The 14,988-nt window shown below is 39.6% G+C and overlaps 1 protein-coding gene across 2 annotated transcripts; it reads right to left on the reverse strand.

Annotated features, from left to right (window-relative positions):
• Window positions 1-83: 83 nt before the first annotated feature.
• On the reverse strand, window positions 84-13,235 carry ZNF518A (zinc finger protein 518A). 2 transcript variants are annotated; one of them, XM_051619059.1, is made up of 4 exons: window positions 13,123-13,235; window positions 12,041-12,201; window positions 11,006-11,127; window positions 84-8,056 (listed from the first exon to the last, which is right to left on the reverse strand). In XM_051619059.1, the coding sequence occupies exon 4, from the start codon at window positions 7,936-7,938 to the stop codon at window positions 3,301-3,303; it is 4,638 nt and encodes a 1,545-aa protein (XP_051475019.1). In that variant the 5' UTR covers window positions 7,939-8,056; window positions 11,006-11,127; window positions 12,041-12,201; window positions 13,123-13,235; the 3' UTR covers window positions 84-3,300. The 2 variants fall into 2 exon arrangements, with proteins under 2 accessions (XP_051475019.1, XP_051475020.1); XM_051619060.1 differs by lacking the exon at window positions 12,041-12,201.
• Between the last annotated feature and the right edge of the window lie 1,753 nt (window positions 13,236-14,988).

Raw genomic sequence — 14,988 nt, forward strand, 5'->3', positions numbered from 1 at the left:
ATACATAATAGCATAGATTTTAGGCCTCTTTAAGATCATTGTACACAAACACATGAACACTACAAATAAGGCTCAGGCCAAGTATGTATTTACAAAACATTTTCTTAGAGGAAAAACACGTGTTGATGCTGGACTTGCACCTATTTCAGTATGTCCCAAAACTCTGTAACCAACCTAAGATTTTATTATCCTGCTATATGCACAAAGTCACAAGCTATCTTAAAATGTTATGGCTCCAAAATCAAGCACTCAAGATTAAGATGCCCTTGAAATCAGATTACCTGTTCAATCTTAATTTATCACATCAGATATATCCATTACCATACAAGCATTAAATATATGATCATTGGCTATTTTTCCATGTGGATTTATATGTTTCACATGATACATATGTCTGTAATGAAAGACACTCTTTGGTAGGATATTTTTAAGATACCTTTCCCATTTATGGAAGATGCTGATAAATGTATGAATAAACCTTGCAGGAGTCAGGCATTAAAAAGACAGCATATAAAGCATTGTTAAAGCACATTGCTAAAGCAGTCAAGCCATTCATTGGAGAACTGTATATTGTCCCCACACCTTTTACTGCACTATCCACTGTGATGCTGGTCGTATCAAGTCAAACTTTCTCCTAATGATCATTAATTGTCATCTTAATTTCATGGATGTCTCACTTGCAAATCCCTGGCATCTGATCTGTAGCAGTGCCAAACTCAGGACATCAAACAAAGCATTATGGACAAGCTCATAAGAAAAAAATAATTCTATATTCAGAACAGTACTTGAACAATGTATGCTAAATTATAGCAGGACATAAGGGTGGGGAAACAAAAATCACAAAATCACTGTTGAAGAGGGAGCAACAATTCTCAGTACTGAATGAGATGGATGTCCATGGATAAAGGTGACACACGACAATTAATTAAGACTGTATAAAGCAACCTTATTTCAACATTTCCTAGCTTTACAATGTTCTGTTTCATAGTTACCCAACTCATAGCGAAATAAGTTGGAGGGGAAAAAAATTCCTATGACAGTTGTCTCTCAGGATTCACTGATAGAGAAAAACCCAACTCTACAGAACTTTCACCTCAATGCTAACTGTGAACAAAAATTGATCATGCTTGGTGAAGCTGCATCTAGCAGGTTTTAGCAACAAACCTCAAAAAAATTCTGCCAAAGGCAAAGTCCACAATTTAGCAGTTCAATTTCAGGGTTTATAGGACAGCAAGCTGATGCAGCAAATAGAACCTTCCAGTCCAAAAGCTTAACACATTTTTGTTCTTTCCTAATGCTGTTTCTTTCTAATGTGCTTCCTCACCATTAGTCTTCTTCGAAATTCCTAGCCAAATTCATGTCAAAGCTCAAGGCCATTGTGCAGCACAAAATGATCCAATTTTGACACAGCACACACCAACTGTGTGTTAGTTCACCCAACTATGCTGCCTTCTTGACTGTCTCTAGTACTTCAGTTCACCCCCATGTTACTCAATAACTATGAGGCCAGTGTGCACCTTCCTGCCAAACAACACATGAAGAAAAAAAAAATGAATACATTTAGTTACTGATTTTTTTTTTTTAAATAGTTTAAAATGTTTAAAATGTAAGTCAAATTCTGTTACCAGTGACATCCATAAAAGTCTCCTAATGGTTTAATTGGTAGCAAGTCACCTAATGGTGACTTCACTTTCACCTAATGGATATAGTCACATAAGACTACCCTCAAGCTTGCATACAATCTAAAATCTCAGAGATTTAAATGCCTCAGTCCTCTCCAAGTCCAGTATTTAATCTTAACAGTTTTTCCATCAGTACTTCAGAAACTGACTTAACACATCTAAAATGCAGTATTTCAGTACTTGGGTCAAAGGTGCCATATGGTAAGTGCACTCCCACTGGTTCATCAGGAATCTGGAGGACAAAGTCTCTAAACATAATTACTGTGGATAATAAGGACCTTCATTTGTATGGTCTCAGTCACTATGGAAAATATAAGGTCTTTTGTTTATGTACCCTCACATAAACATTAAGAAATGCATAGCATATTCTTCCTTCATCGTTATCCCTAAAACTGTAAGTAGGAAGGAAGGAGGCTCCTAGGAATATTACCCTACTGGCCAATAAAACAAGGGAGGAAGAAATTAAGCCTTGGCTTTGCAAAACCCCTGGTACCCTAAAAGGCAGTTAATCTGAATAAGCAATAGTAGAAAATACTATTTAGTCATTATGGGGACAAATTACATCCACCTGGAATAAACCTATAATGCAGTTATAGGTCTGAAATGCTGCTCTGCACTTGACCATATCCTGGCCTTCCTAGAAGGTTTGTGGCAGACATAGTATAAAACAAAATAGAAATATTTTCTATAAATGCTCACAGTCATATTCTGTAAACACAAGTTATAGCAAATTTAATTGTGACAGAGTCAATACAGATTAGGAATGTTCACCATTTTTAAACACCATATACATTATGAATATATATATACTGTATATTTTCAACTGATTCCATTCTCAGGCTCACCATATTAACACAATCGTAACATGTTTTATTAATTTATATGAAAAATACTTCACTAAGAAAGTAGACAAACTGCACAGAAATAGTACAAGTGTCATGTGCATAGCAATATAGCTTAAAGCATTCACATATGGCTTTGTTCAAATGAAACTATTGGGGAAGTGGCCCTATGTGGACCTATGGTTACACAGTTGACATAATGTAAACTGCTTCACATCTTTTAGGCACTTGCTAACAATAGTGTTCAATCCCTGAAAAACAAAATCAAGAGCTAACAAGTGAAAATAAAAAAACTCAGGATAACAGCTGTGTGTAGTTGAAAAAAATTTAAAAATCTGTTTTAGTAGTGCATGCACAGAACTGAAAAATGGGGGGAGGGGATAATTTCTGTGCAAGAATTATACCAAATAACTGAAAAGTACAAAAATATTTACATGTTTAGGTTTTTTTAAATATGTACAGAACAAAACCCCTGAAGATTCATTGTATAGAATAAAAATATAGCACATGATAGTAGTAACAAAAAATAATATATCTTTTTATGGAATTGTATTTGCAGTTAGTTACAAATTATCTAAACCACAAAGCTCCTTGCTCTGTCTCAAAGCTTGATGGCAATAATCTGCTCTTCCTTCTTAAATACAAGCACTTTGCATAATTTTTAAACTTCAGTTAACAATACTGAAATACAAAATTCCTTGTATATCCCAATTCAATTGATTCTCTTTTTTAAAAACTGTAACTTACAAAATTTAAGTTTTCTTCACTGGTCATAATTACATTAATGAATTCCAATCTCGAGTAGCCTCCATCAGATGCCTCTGTCCATGCCCTACCCAATTATCCTGATTGTCAAATATTCTACCGCAAAACCAGCAGCTAAACTTAGCTTTCAAGGTATTGTCAGAGGTAGTTTTCACAATCTGATAATTGTTTTTGCTAGTCTTTTTCAGTGTTAGTTTTAAGACAAATCTTTCTTTTACAGGGCTAATAGGTTTTATTGTCCTGTGCCTTTTTTGAGAAAGACCATCAGTAGTTACATCTAAAGGATTGGAGAAGGCTGGCTGCAGAAGTGCGTCAATAGTTCTTTTTGACAATGAAACCTTAAGAACATGTCCCTTAAATTTAGCAACGGTTTTCATCACATTTACAACTTCTGGAACATCTGCATCAGGATGGTTAAGCACAACAACTGGTTGATTTCTCCGAGGGCATTTTACAAGCTGTTTAGAACTAAAAGGAAGCAATTTCAAAATCCTCACAGTTTCTTTTGATGCCCTCAGGCCACCTGACTGACTAGCAACTTCAGCTTGATTTTTTTCCTTACACTTTCTGTGCAACATTACTTTCTTTCTTGGAGGTTCTGGGCAATTAACCTTACTTTTCCGTTTTAAATTCTTGTTTCTTTGTATTCCCACAGTTTCTGAACTTTTAGACGCAGTTTTTTTCAAACGAGGTTTTACTTTTGGGGTTCTGTTTCGAGTCCTCCATGTGGATTTCTGACTGTCAAAGTTACTCCTGTTGTTAGCAGTCATTACTTGCCTACTCTCAACAGAACCTTTTTGCAAACATGTTCCTGTAGACTTAACAGAATAGACAGGTTCTACAGGAGGAACACAACATGCTGGATTAGAGCTTGCCAAAGAGGCATTTGCTGGCATTAAGCTACCTGGTAAGATTAAGGCATCATTAGAAGTAAGATTAGTAGTTTGTTTCCGTGCTAGTGCAGAAGTAAGGGACTGCAAGTTATCGAACTGTAGTGAGGGCACTGAGTTGCTTACTGACCGAGTGGTATCAGCCAGCATATCTGAAGCAGAAGTCTTAATTTTCAGCAAAAGCTTTTGTTGCATGGCTCCAGTTTTCTTTGGTTGACTATTTTGATAATGAGCATTATCCTGAAAAACATTATGTTTATGAACTACAGGCTCGTTTGGCGTCACACACTTCAGAAAAACTGCCTGTTGTCCATCAGGCAAAAGGGCATAAACATGTTGTTTCTGTTTCATTTCTTGTTGGTTTACTGATTCCAAGGAACCAAAGACAGCATCCTGATGCTCTGGTAACACCTTCACAGAAGAAATTCCTTTCACAGATGACTCCACTAAGTTTGTAATTACTAGAGGTCTTTTAAATGACACGTTATTCAATGAGTCATTTGCTGTTCTACATGCTCTCCTATTACAGGAACTTTGTACACTTCCAAAACTGTCCTTTTCCCCCTCCATTTTTGAAACTGGTATGGTTATTTTGCCATATTCTCTGGATGCAACTCTCCCTAAAACCTGAGAAGTATCACTAGGGACATTGGCAACTGTTCCAATTGCCCCACTGAAAGTCAAAATCATTCCAGGTCCTTTATTTATAACAAAGGATGCAGGTACACCTTTAGTCACATGCCCATCTGACGAACTAGTTGATGGAAGAGTTTTTCCTGAAACCACCTGTAGCCCAGGCTTGTTAGCAAGATGCAAAGGAACAAAAAATCCTGATGGAGAGGACTGAACTAAAAGGGGTTTCTTCTGTTCCTGAACTGGTGAAAAGCTACTAGGATTCTGGGTTGCAGATAGTATTTTATCTTTTACCAACTGCTGTGTTATGATTGCATCTGTATGAGTTTTTAGCAACGTACCAACACCTGGAGTTCTGGATAATTTATCCATTCTCCGTGAATCAAATGATGTTCTGGGTGTCTGTGCTTCTCTCCCACAACGCGTACCTTCATTTGTGCTACATCTTGTGTTCAACTCTCTCTTACATAAATGAAAGTCTACATTAGTAGGAAGCCTCTGAAAACCACATGCAGTTCCCGAACTTTTTAAATGTGTAAAGGCTTTATTCCCCTTCTTGTGACCAGAAAGTAGCTTGTCAGAATGAAGTTTTAGGCAGTTATTTGACTTGCTGTGGGATTCTTGCTGAGTAGTTGCTTTCACTTTTAACACATCTTGCAATACCTGCTTTATTTCAGGTGATAAATAATTAGTTGCCTGTTCACTTTGCAATGAGAAAACAGATGTGATTTTAGGCATTAAGACTGAGTTAACACAATCTGAGGCATTTTCTTGGAATTTCTCAGCTACGTTCTCAAAGCCTTGATGCATGTTAGTGTCCAAATATTGCTGGCCATTATGCTGGTCCTCCATAAAACACTCACTGCCAACAACACATTTAGACTGGCTTTTAGAAGACACAGAGTTACTGCTAGTGTGCCCATAAGTTTTATTCATATTTGACTGAGCTGATACAACTTTCTCTGCTAAGCCTTTCATAAATTCAGAATATGAAGATGCAGATTCAGTTCTTCTACTGTTTTGAAAAGAAACTGTTTTGCTAGATAAAAATTCTTTACATCTGTCATCTGACGACATCCAAATGCTACATGGATTATCTGAAGTGTTCATTTTGGAATAGTTATGAAAAGACAGCAACCCTTCATTAGAAGAATCCACTGAAGTTGAAAAATACAGATTATTAGTTCCATTACTATTATTCAGGCCACCGTTTTGTAGTTTCAGTTCAGGAAAGAAGGGCATTTTCATAGAGTCATAGTGACGTGTATTTGTAATAGTGGGTGGTAATACCTGAGGATGACTTGGAGAACTATAGCTTCCCCACGAGATATTACTTCGAGTTCCAACTTTTGTCACCTCATCACATGGAGGTACATTTGAGTCCAACTTCATTGGCAAGTAATTCAAACCTTTTCCTACAGCTACATTAGAAGGTGCTACAGTTTGAGAAACACTCCTACCATACAATAAGGAGCTATTTTGTTTTTCCACTTTTGTTTTTCCTGAATGAGGAGCAGAACAAGAAAATGGAGGGGAGGTTAATGGGTGAACAGAGTTGTTCTTTACAGTTGACTGATCAGTTACATGTGGCATAGCACCTGAACACAAGCCATAGGGATCAGCAGTCTGTAGCAAAGGAGTTGTAGAACCATCTTGAATAAGATCAGCTTTCTGACCTAACAAATGTAAGTTTTGCTTACTTGTAGGTAATAATTTTATAACAATATGTTGTTTTCCATCTACCATTTTAAATCCCATAAATTTAGCACTGTAATTTGCTGGAACAGATATTTTATTGTTTTTGACCATCAATACCGTTGGCCCATGAACACCATTTTTCAATAATCCCAGGCTGTAACTTGTTCCATCATCTGCTTTACTATATTGTGCAGTAGTAGCAGAGAGCATTCCACCCATTAAATTATGCTTTTCTGTGTATATAATTTCATCTTTTTCTTCATTTGCTTCCACATCTCTCATACACTGGTTCAGCTCCTCAGATTTGATTTGAATTTTGTTCACGCTTCTTAGCACTTGTGCATTTTTTTCTCCAGTTTTGTCACTTCCACTGCTTATTTTTTTCCGTCTCCACAGTGCTTTTTTCGATGCTCCCGTTTTATACCTTCTTAACACAAGCTTGAGTCCTGCTGGAGTCTTCACTAGTCTTTTTTCACATTTATCCTTTTCCAGTTTTTCTTTTGCATATAAGTGATCTCTATGCAAAGCTATGATGTGCTTTACAAGATAATCTTTCCGTGATGCTCTGTAACTGCAGTATTGACAACCAAAAGGCAACATGCTGGTATGAACAAGAAGATGCTTCTGAAACTCCACTTCTGAAAAGCTTATGTAATGGCATTTTCCACATTGATAAGTAATTTCATTATGTCTGTGAATGTGCTGAACAAATGTGCCCACATCCTTGGTAGAAAACCCACATTTTTCACACTGAAAGTGGCCATTTACACAATGCTTTGATGTAAAGTGTTTTGTCAAAGCCAACAAAGTGTACATATGCTCATCATTACAGAGCTCACATTTTACTAAAGTGCTACGGTGGGTGCGTCTATGCTGTTTAAATGACTGAAAGTCATTTGCTGAGAAGCTACACATCTCGCAAGGATACAAAGGCAACTCGCCATAGTGTAACAGCTGAAAATGTTTCTGTAGATCATTCGGGCTGTATCTAATGTTATCTTTGCACTTTGTACAAGTGAAATTCAGTATCTTTGCTGTAGTTTTCAACCCTTCTTCAAATTGCACTTCTGGTTTACTTTGCAAGTGGCTTCCCTCTGAACAACTGGGATTGCTTCCATTTATTTTCTCTAGACTTAAGGACTTCCTTGCAGTTTGCTGTTTACACTGAAAGAGTTTTCTAAATCTTTCAACTTCATGTTTCATTAATACTTCATCTGGAATGTTCACCTTGGGTAAATCGATTTTCACATTTTTTAGTTTGTAAGAAAGATTGACATTTAAAATTGCTGGCTGAGTTGTCATACTTAAGGGATGATTCACCAGTGCTTTTTCAAAAGCAGTATTTGTAGAAGAATTCTTTGCAGCATTTTGTTTCAACAAATTAATTTCCTTTTTATCAGGAAAAAACTGTTCATTTTCAGATGGCATGATTTTAGGTTTTCCTTTTCTTTGAGTGAATTCTTGATACTAGTCTTAGTTCCAGCAGCAAACAGGACTGCTGTGCCGAGTTATTCTCAAGGTTCTACAACTTCCCCATTTTATTCTCCTGAAAGCAGAAAACAAACAAAGCAAGTTTACCTTTACAACTAATGCAATTAGAACACTCATTACAACTCATTCATAAATACATGCTAATCATGGAAGTTTTTGAAAGAAAAAAGGATGAGGTAAAAAAAAAAATTTACACTGCAACTTTTTTTGCTGGCTTGTTGTTTGGGTTTTCTTCCCCATCACAAAAAAAAAAATAATCTTGAAAAACAAGCTTAAAAGGACAACATCGACTGAAAGATGAAAACATTGAAATTCCATACCACTGAATTTTGGTTCTCTCTCACCAGGACAGTCTTTGTAAGCATGAGAAATCCCAAGAGCTCCTTTTAAAAAATGAAGCTAGCATTTATTACTTATTCAAGACTTCAAGCAAATATAAACACAGTAGCTCTACTGTGACATGGACCGCTAACTGAAATTAGCTGAAGTACTAAAAAAGTCAAATTCAGTAGAAGCTGATATTTATGTTACTCAAGTCTGTTACTCAGCAAGTACTTAAATATTGTACTCAAAAAAAGGAAAAAATAAAATTAAGAAAAAAAAGTAAAGGAAAAAAGGAGAAAAAAAGTAAAGGAAAAAAGGAGAAAAAAAGTAAAGGAAAAAAGGAGAAAAAAAGTAAAGGAAAAAAGGAGAAAAAAAGTAAAGGAAAAAAGGAGAAAAAAAGTAAAGGAAAAAAGGAGAAAAAAAGTAAAGGAAAAAAGGAGAAAAAAAGTAAAGGAAAAAAGGAGAAAAAAAGTAAAGGAAAAAAGGAGAAAAAAAGTAAAGGAAAAAAGGAGAAAAAAAGTAAAGGAAAAAAGGAGAAAAAAAGTAAAGGAAAAAAGGAGAAAAAAAGTAAAGGAAAAAAGGAGAAAAAAAGTAAAGGAAAAAAGGAGAAAAAAAGTAAAGGAAAAAAGGAGAAAAAAAGTAAAGGAAAAAAGGAGAAAAAAAGTAAAGGAAAAAAGGAGAAAAAAAGTAAAGGAAAAAAGGAGAAAAAAAGTAAAGGAAAAAAGGAGAAAAAAAGTAAAGGAAAAAAGGAGAAAAAAAGTAAAGGAAAAAAGGAGAAAAAAAGTAAAGGAAAAAAGGAGAAAAAAGGGGAAAAAAAGGGAAAAAAAGGGGAAAAAAAAAAAGGAAAAAACCCCACTAAAACAACAACAACTCAAAAGTGACAAAATATATACTTCAAAAGCCACCACAAACCTATAAAGAATTTTCTGTATGCCTACCTTTAGTATCCCCACAAGTCTGATGTACTCAAGAGATAAAAAAAACCAAAAACATGAAAGTTAACTTTGGTTTCTCACTATATGTTCCTGGGTACATGTTAATCTTTTCAGAAGAGCATGACTGACAACAGTCATCCTCTATGGATTACAAGGCTCAAACAGGTATGGTTAGCACCACTGTATTGCTACAGACTTCATGTCAGTGTTTCTGGAACAGGCTGCACTGACAATTTACAGCAGCTCAAGACTATGCTTGAACAACACTCCCACATGTCAACATAAAATCAACAGAAATAGAATAGCAGGGAAAGTCATTTGGATTTTCAAAACTGAAACTGAAAAGTAACAAGGACTGTTTCTTCACTAGTATATAATACTTTTTACAATTTTTTTTTTCATAGCAGAAGTCATAGCATCACCTTCTTTACTAGCAGAAGTTAGTAAAGCGTTGTCTGAAATCTGATCAGCAGTGCTCTCTCCACTATTCCCCTGCTCACCCTGAAGCAACAGAGACTTGGAACTCATTATATCATCCTATTTATTCACATTCAAACTGAAAGAACTATCCCACCCTCTCCCTAATTGTGATGAAGTGCAAGACCTATTTCTAGAGCTCCAGGCCATCAAGTCTAGGTCTTCCAAGTATTTTCCCACAGTCTTATGAGAAGAAAGTATCTAGCATTAAACATGTAAATAAATACCTGACAAAGAAAACGGAGACTGAAAAATTTGCAAGGCCACACTGGCATATCACACAGCAAGAAAAGCAAATACTTAGGTTTTTGCTTGTTTGTTTTTAAGCATATGCTTTACATGCTTAGGGAGATATAAGCAATTCTGCACAATTCTAAATAATAGTAAGCATAACAGACAAACATTTTATACAGGTTCCAATGTCAAATAAATTCAATTAATTGTGTTCTTCAGCTATGACACCTGCAAGATTTCAACTATACATTTGACATTCACAAACAAAAAAAAACACAACCAACCCACAAAGCACAAAAACACACACCATCTTTCCTTGGGCGACACTTCTGGTACAGGATTTTTTATTTTTTTTTTAAGCTAACAGATACATTTCCCATCTTCCATACCGGAGATGAACACATGGGATGTTACTCTACTTTCAGCCTTCAAAAGAGAACTCAGCATCCACATTACACCCCATTTACACGAAGAGAGCACTGTACTGTAATGCTTTCTCTTGTCAATGGTAAATCTCTTATTTGATCAGGAGCAAGCTGAACTCCCACATAAAGAATAAGTAACTAAAAATTACTTGTTTGCTGAAAAAATGTTAATACACAGATGCAACACATGAAGACTAACCCTGACGGCAGCTGCCTATAATTCAGATTAAAATGTTATAATGTCAAATATTGAAACTTGAAATATGTGCGCAGTTAACACTATAAAAATCAGAAGCAAATGCAATATGCTGCAGAGAACTCAGGCTTTTAACATGGGACCAACGTGGTCCTCAGTTGGGCAACCTTTCACTACCTGGATAAAACATTTATGTTTGGCAAAGAGTCTCAGCTGGGTATATCCAAACCTGATGAGATCTCTAATTAACCACACAAATTACAATTCAACTTGGTTATTATCAAGAATCATGCAATGATCAACAAGCATCTGCAGCATGATATACAGAAGTATTTACTAGAAACAATCAACTACTAGAAAAAAACAACTCCCACTGCTCTTTAAAAGTACATTGTCAAAGAAGTCAGACTTACACATTAAGAAAAGACTTTGACTTCAATTCTTCATCAGCCTTGACATTTTCCCACACACACAGAAGAGGTAAATATGTAAAACTCAGAAAAGGCCACAGTGAGGAGGAATAGTGAAAAATGGTCTGGAAACAAAAGGAAATATATCTTTAAAGGTGTAAATATAGGCATAATTGAAAGAATAAGCTGAAAAGCACAAATCCTTTGCAACCTTACATTATGTGCATTTTTAATACACTGAAGACAGAAAACATATATACAGATAACAAGTTCTCTCCCAAGGAACAACACTGAATAGAATACAAATTTAAATTAATTAATGGGATTAAAAATCACTAGACAAATTCTTCCTAACAAGGCCTATTTTAACCTTAGCTTCATCACTATTTCTCAGGCATTTGTAACTGATAAGCATAAGATAACTTAAAAACAAGCCAGAAATTAGTAACCGGTACCTCAGTCCAACCAATTTTAACTTGAACTCACAAGAAACTTACTCTTCATGTAAAATTGTAATAAATTATATAGCAAAAATATAAGTAAAATTTTCTAGGAAGCTCTGCAAAAGCCTGAGATGGGAGAGAGGTAGAGTATTACACTTACAATATTTGAAACAAGTAGTGTAAATTTTGAAGCAGATATAATGAATATAAAACCCTAGAAATATTTAAGCATGTGCCAAAGTTAACTCTTCTTAAAAATAAAAAAAAACACAAAGCACAAACATAAGTAACCACTTGAGGTTCAAAGCCTCGATTTTCTTCGCCTAAAAGTGCTCCAATGCGACAGAATTTTGTTCAAAAATTACACATGAAGAAAAAAGGTTTCAAGTGTATACATTAATCTAGGGAGAAATAATAGACAGGCATAACCCATTCCTAAGTTAAAGTATCGTTTACAGTTTTTCCATTTAGAACAAAAAATAGAAATTCAAAACACATTTCCACGTGGGCAGTATTTTCAAGACCTCTGTAAGAAATGTTTATATTCATTTGAATTTTACTTTAAAAAATAACTCTGCAAAAGTCTTTTCCGCACCTGGTCCCATCCTACATGTGTTTGCAAACTCAAGAGTAGTGCCCTTATCTGCACAGAGGTCTGGGCACAGGCAGGAACTCACAGAACTAGATCTTCAGTCACCCACAGAACCAGAGCTCCTGGCGGTCAGATACCATCTCTCTGACAGGGCAAATTGCTGCCTTCGTAAAAAGAAAATATAAAATAAAAATAAACTACCAAGTCACTCTCGAAGCCTACGAACGCAGACACCAGTGCCGCCCAGCAAACGCCGCGGCCCAGCCCGCAGGGACCCGCGGCCGCCCCACCTGCCGGCAGCCGCGCTCCCGCCGCGCGGGCGATGCGGGGCGCGCTCCCGCTTCCCGCCGGCCCCGCCGCTGACGAGCGGCGGTCCCGCAGGGCGCTGCCGGGGATCGCAGAGCAGCAGGACCAGGGCACGGGCTGTCTTGTCCCCGGCACGAGGAGGCAGACGAGAGCAGGAGCTGAACACGAAGCGGCCGGTAACGCCGGCCCAGCGGGGGCCCCGGGGATGCCGCCGCCTCCGAGCCCCGCCGCGGGCTCCACCCGACCGCGGCAGCAGCGCCGGACGCTCCCCGAAACTCGAGTAGGGGCGGGTGGGGACGCCTCCCCGCCCCAGGTCCTCCCCGGGAGGGAGCCAGCCGGCTGCCCGGGCGGCCCCGGGGGGCAGCGCTACCCGCACAGCGCCGGGGCACTCGCCGCGGGGCCCCGCAGGGACCGCGCTGCCCGCAGCGCTGCGCCTGGCCCCGCGTATCTCGGCGGAGGGATACGGCACCACAGGCGGTCCTGGCGCCGGCCATGAGTAACTCCCGCCGGGTGCCGCCGAGACCGGGCGCTGCCCGTGCTCTCCGGCCGCCCCGCCGCCAGCCCCGGCCGTCCCGCAAACTTCCCGCGGCCGAAGGGGGCGGGGGGCGAGGGACTACTTAACGGCTCACTCCGACCACGGGGCGTCGTCCTGCCTCGTTGCCGAGGTTCGCGCCTCCTGCCCGTTCCCCGCGGTGGCGGCCGCGCCAGCCGCCCCTCCCGCGCGGCGCGGGGACCCCCCGTCCCGTCCCGTCCCGTCCGGCCGCCCCTGGCGCGGTTACCTCGCCCGCCCTCGCAGCCCGGCAAGTCGCTGTTGGCGGCCATAACAGTTTCCATCCGGGGACTGTGGGGCTGCGAGCCCAGCGATGGGGGCGGCCGCGGCGGAGGGATACGCGTTCACCTGAGGAGAGGGACGGCGGCCGACGAGGCCCAGGGCCGGGGAGGGTGGGGCGCCCCCGCCCCCCGGCGGGCCGGACGCTGCCCCGCGGGCCGGCCCCGCGCTGGGCGAGGCCGTGGCTCGGACAGCCCCCCTGCCTGGCTTCTCCTCCTCGGATGTGGCCGCGGGGCGGGGGGCCGGAAAGGAGGACAAAGCATGGCCGCCCGGATGGAGGCCCCAGGCCTCCCGCACCTCTTCTCCGGGGCCGCGGCGGCCACGTGGGAGGGCCACACGTACAGCCGGGCCTTGTGGCTCAGCGTTACCGGCCCGTGGTCGTGCGGCCCCTCAGCCCCAGGGTGCGCGGGGTCCAGCGGCCGGTAGTGGCACTGGGCAGGGAGAGCGGGTGGCCGGGGTGTTCGTGGCCCACCCTGGGCGAGGGTTTGCTGAGCGGTGTAGGCACAATATATTGGGGCTATCTATAGAAAATGGCAACAGCGGACGTTGTATGTGGATTAGCTGAAGTAATGTGCTCAGTTTGGTAGTTTTCACATGCTCAATGCAAAAATCAAACCTGAAAATCGTAATGAGAAAAAAATTTGCCTTGTTAGAGATGCAGTATCGTTGCTGCTTAGAAGAGGGACAAACTGCGCTTGTTAGTAGTACCTCTAAAACTTTGGAGCTAAGTTTTAACGCACATGAAGATGACCAAAAGTAAGACCACCACTGAGTGTGAAGGTATAGATGAACTAGGAAATTCTGATGTACCGGGGCCAAAAAGTAGCAAGCAACCATGGCAGAAATAGATTGTAAAGATGAACTTTGAGTAAAGAGGTCATTGAAAAGGAAAGCCTTTCTCCATGTATGAAACAGCATTCAAAAATCCAAAGAAATTAAGTGGGTGGTTTAGGTTCCCAAAGGAAAAAGCTTGAACCAATCATGAGCAATCCGACTGAGCAATTCACCTAAATTTTTTTCCAGGAGCATTGTCACATCTTACTAGTTGCAAAAGAACAAGAAGGAATGTTGCTGGCTTTGTGTATGTGCATGTAGTAAAGATCCATTTAGCATGAACATATATTTAATTCTTAATTCTAACTGACATCACTTACTTCCTTTGTGTTCCTGGACTGTAAGAAAAACTTAATAGAAGCCATTTTGGGATGGGCTTTTTGACCCTAAAGAATATCTTCAGGAATAGAATTATATCATTAGTCTTTCTACTACACCCAAATGAAACAATCTGCGCCAAAAGCAAGTAGAGAAATTTACGGGTGGATTGCAGGCAAATCTTCAGATTCTTGTGGACTCTATATTCATTACTCTTTTCTAATTGGACAGAAATTGAGGTTGCGAATGAATGTTCATAGTACTTTGGAGGATCTGAAAACTCAACTACAGCTGAAGAAAAAAATGAGAAATGGCATAGTTCTGGCTGCAGTCCTGAAGTCAGGAAAGATAACAGAAAATAATTATCCATGAAAATCATCAGTCTAACAAGCAGCTACAGTATCAAATTTTGCTAGAATGCTAGTATTCCTCATCTGAAATTAAAACCTACATTGTATTGTCAGCTGTTCATCTCAACTAATTCACATACAAAGATAGAAACAAGTATTTTATCTGTAGCATATTACGTCATAGTTAAAATTTAGAACATTTGTGGATGCACGGATGACAAACACAAGAGACAAAAAGAAAACCTGTGAGATAACACCAAGAAGAGAAAGAAAGCAGAAAGGCTAACGTCTAATTTTTTGCAGCACAGGAGGAA

Source organism: Apus apus, chromosome 4, assembly GCF_020740795.1.
Source record: "Apus apus isolate bApuApu2 chromosome 4, bApuApu2.pri.cur, whole genome shotgun sequence".
In the NCBI taxonomy this organism is placed as follows: domain Eukaryota; kingdom Metazoa; phylum Chordata; class Aves; order Apodiformes; family Apodidae; genus Apus; species Apus apus.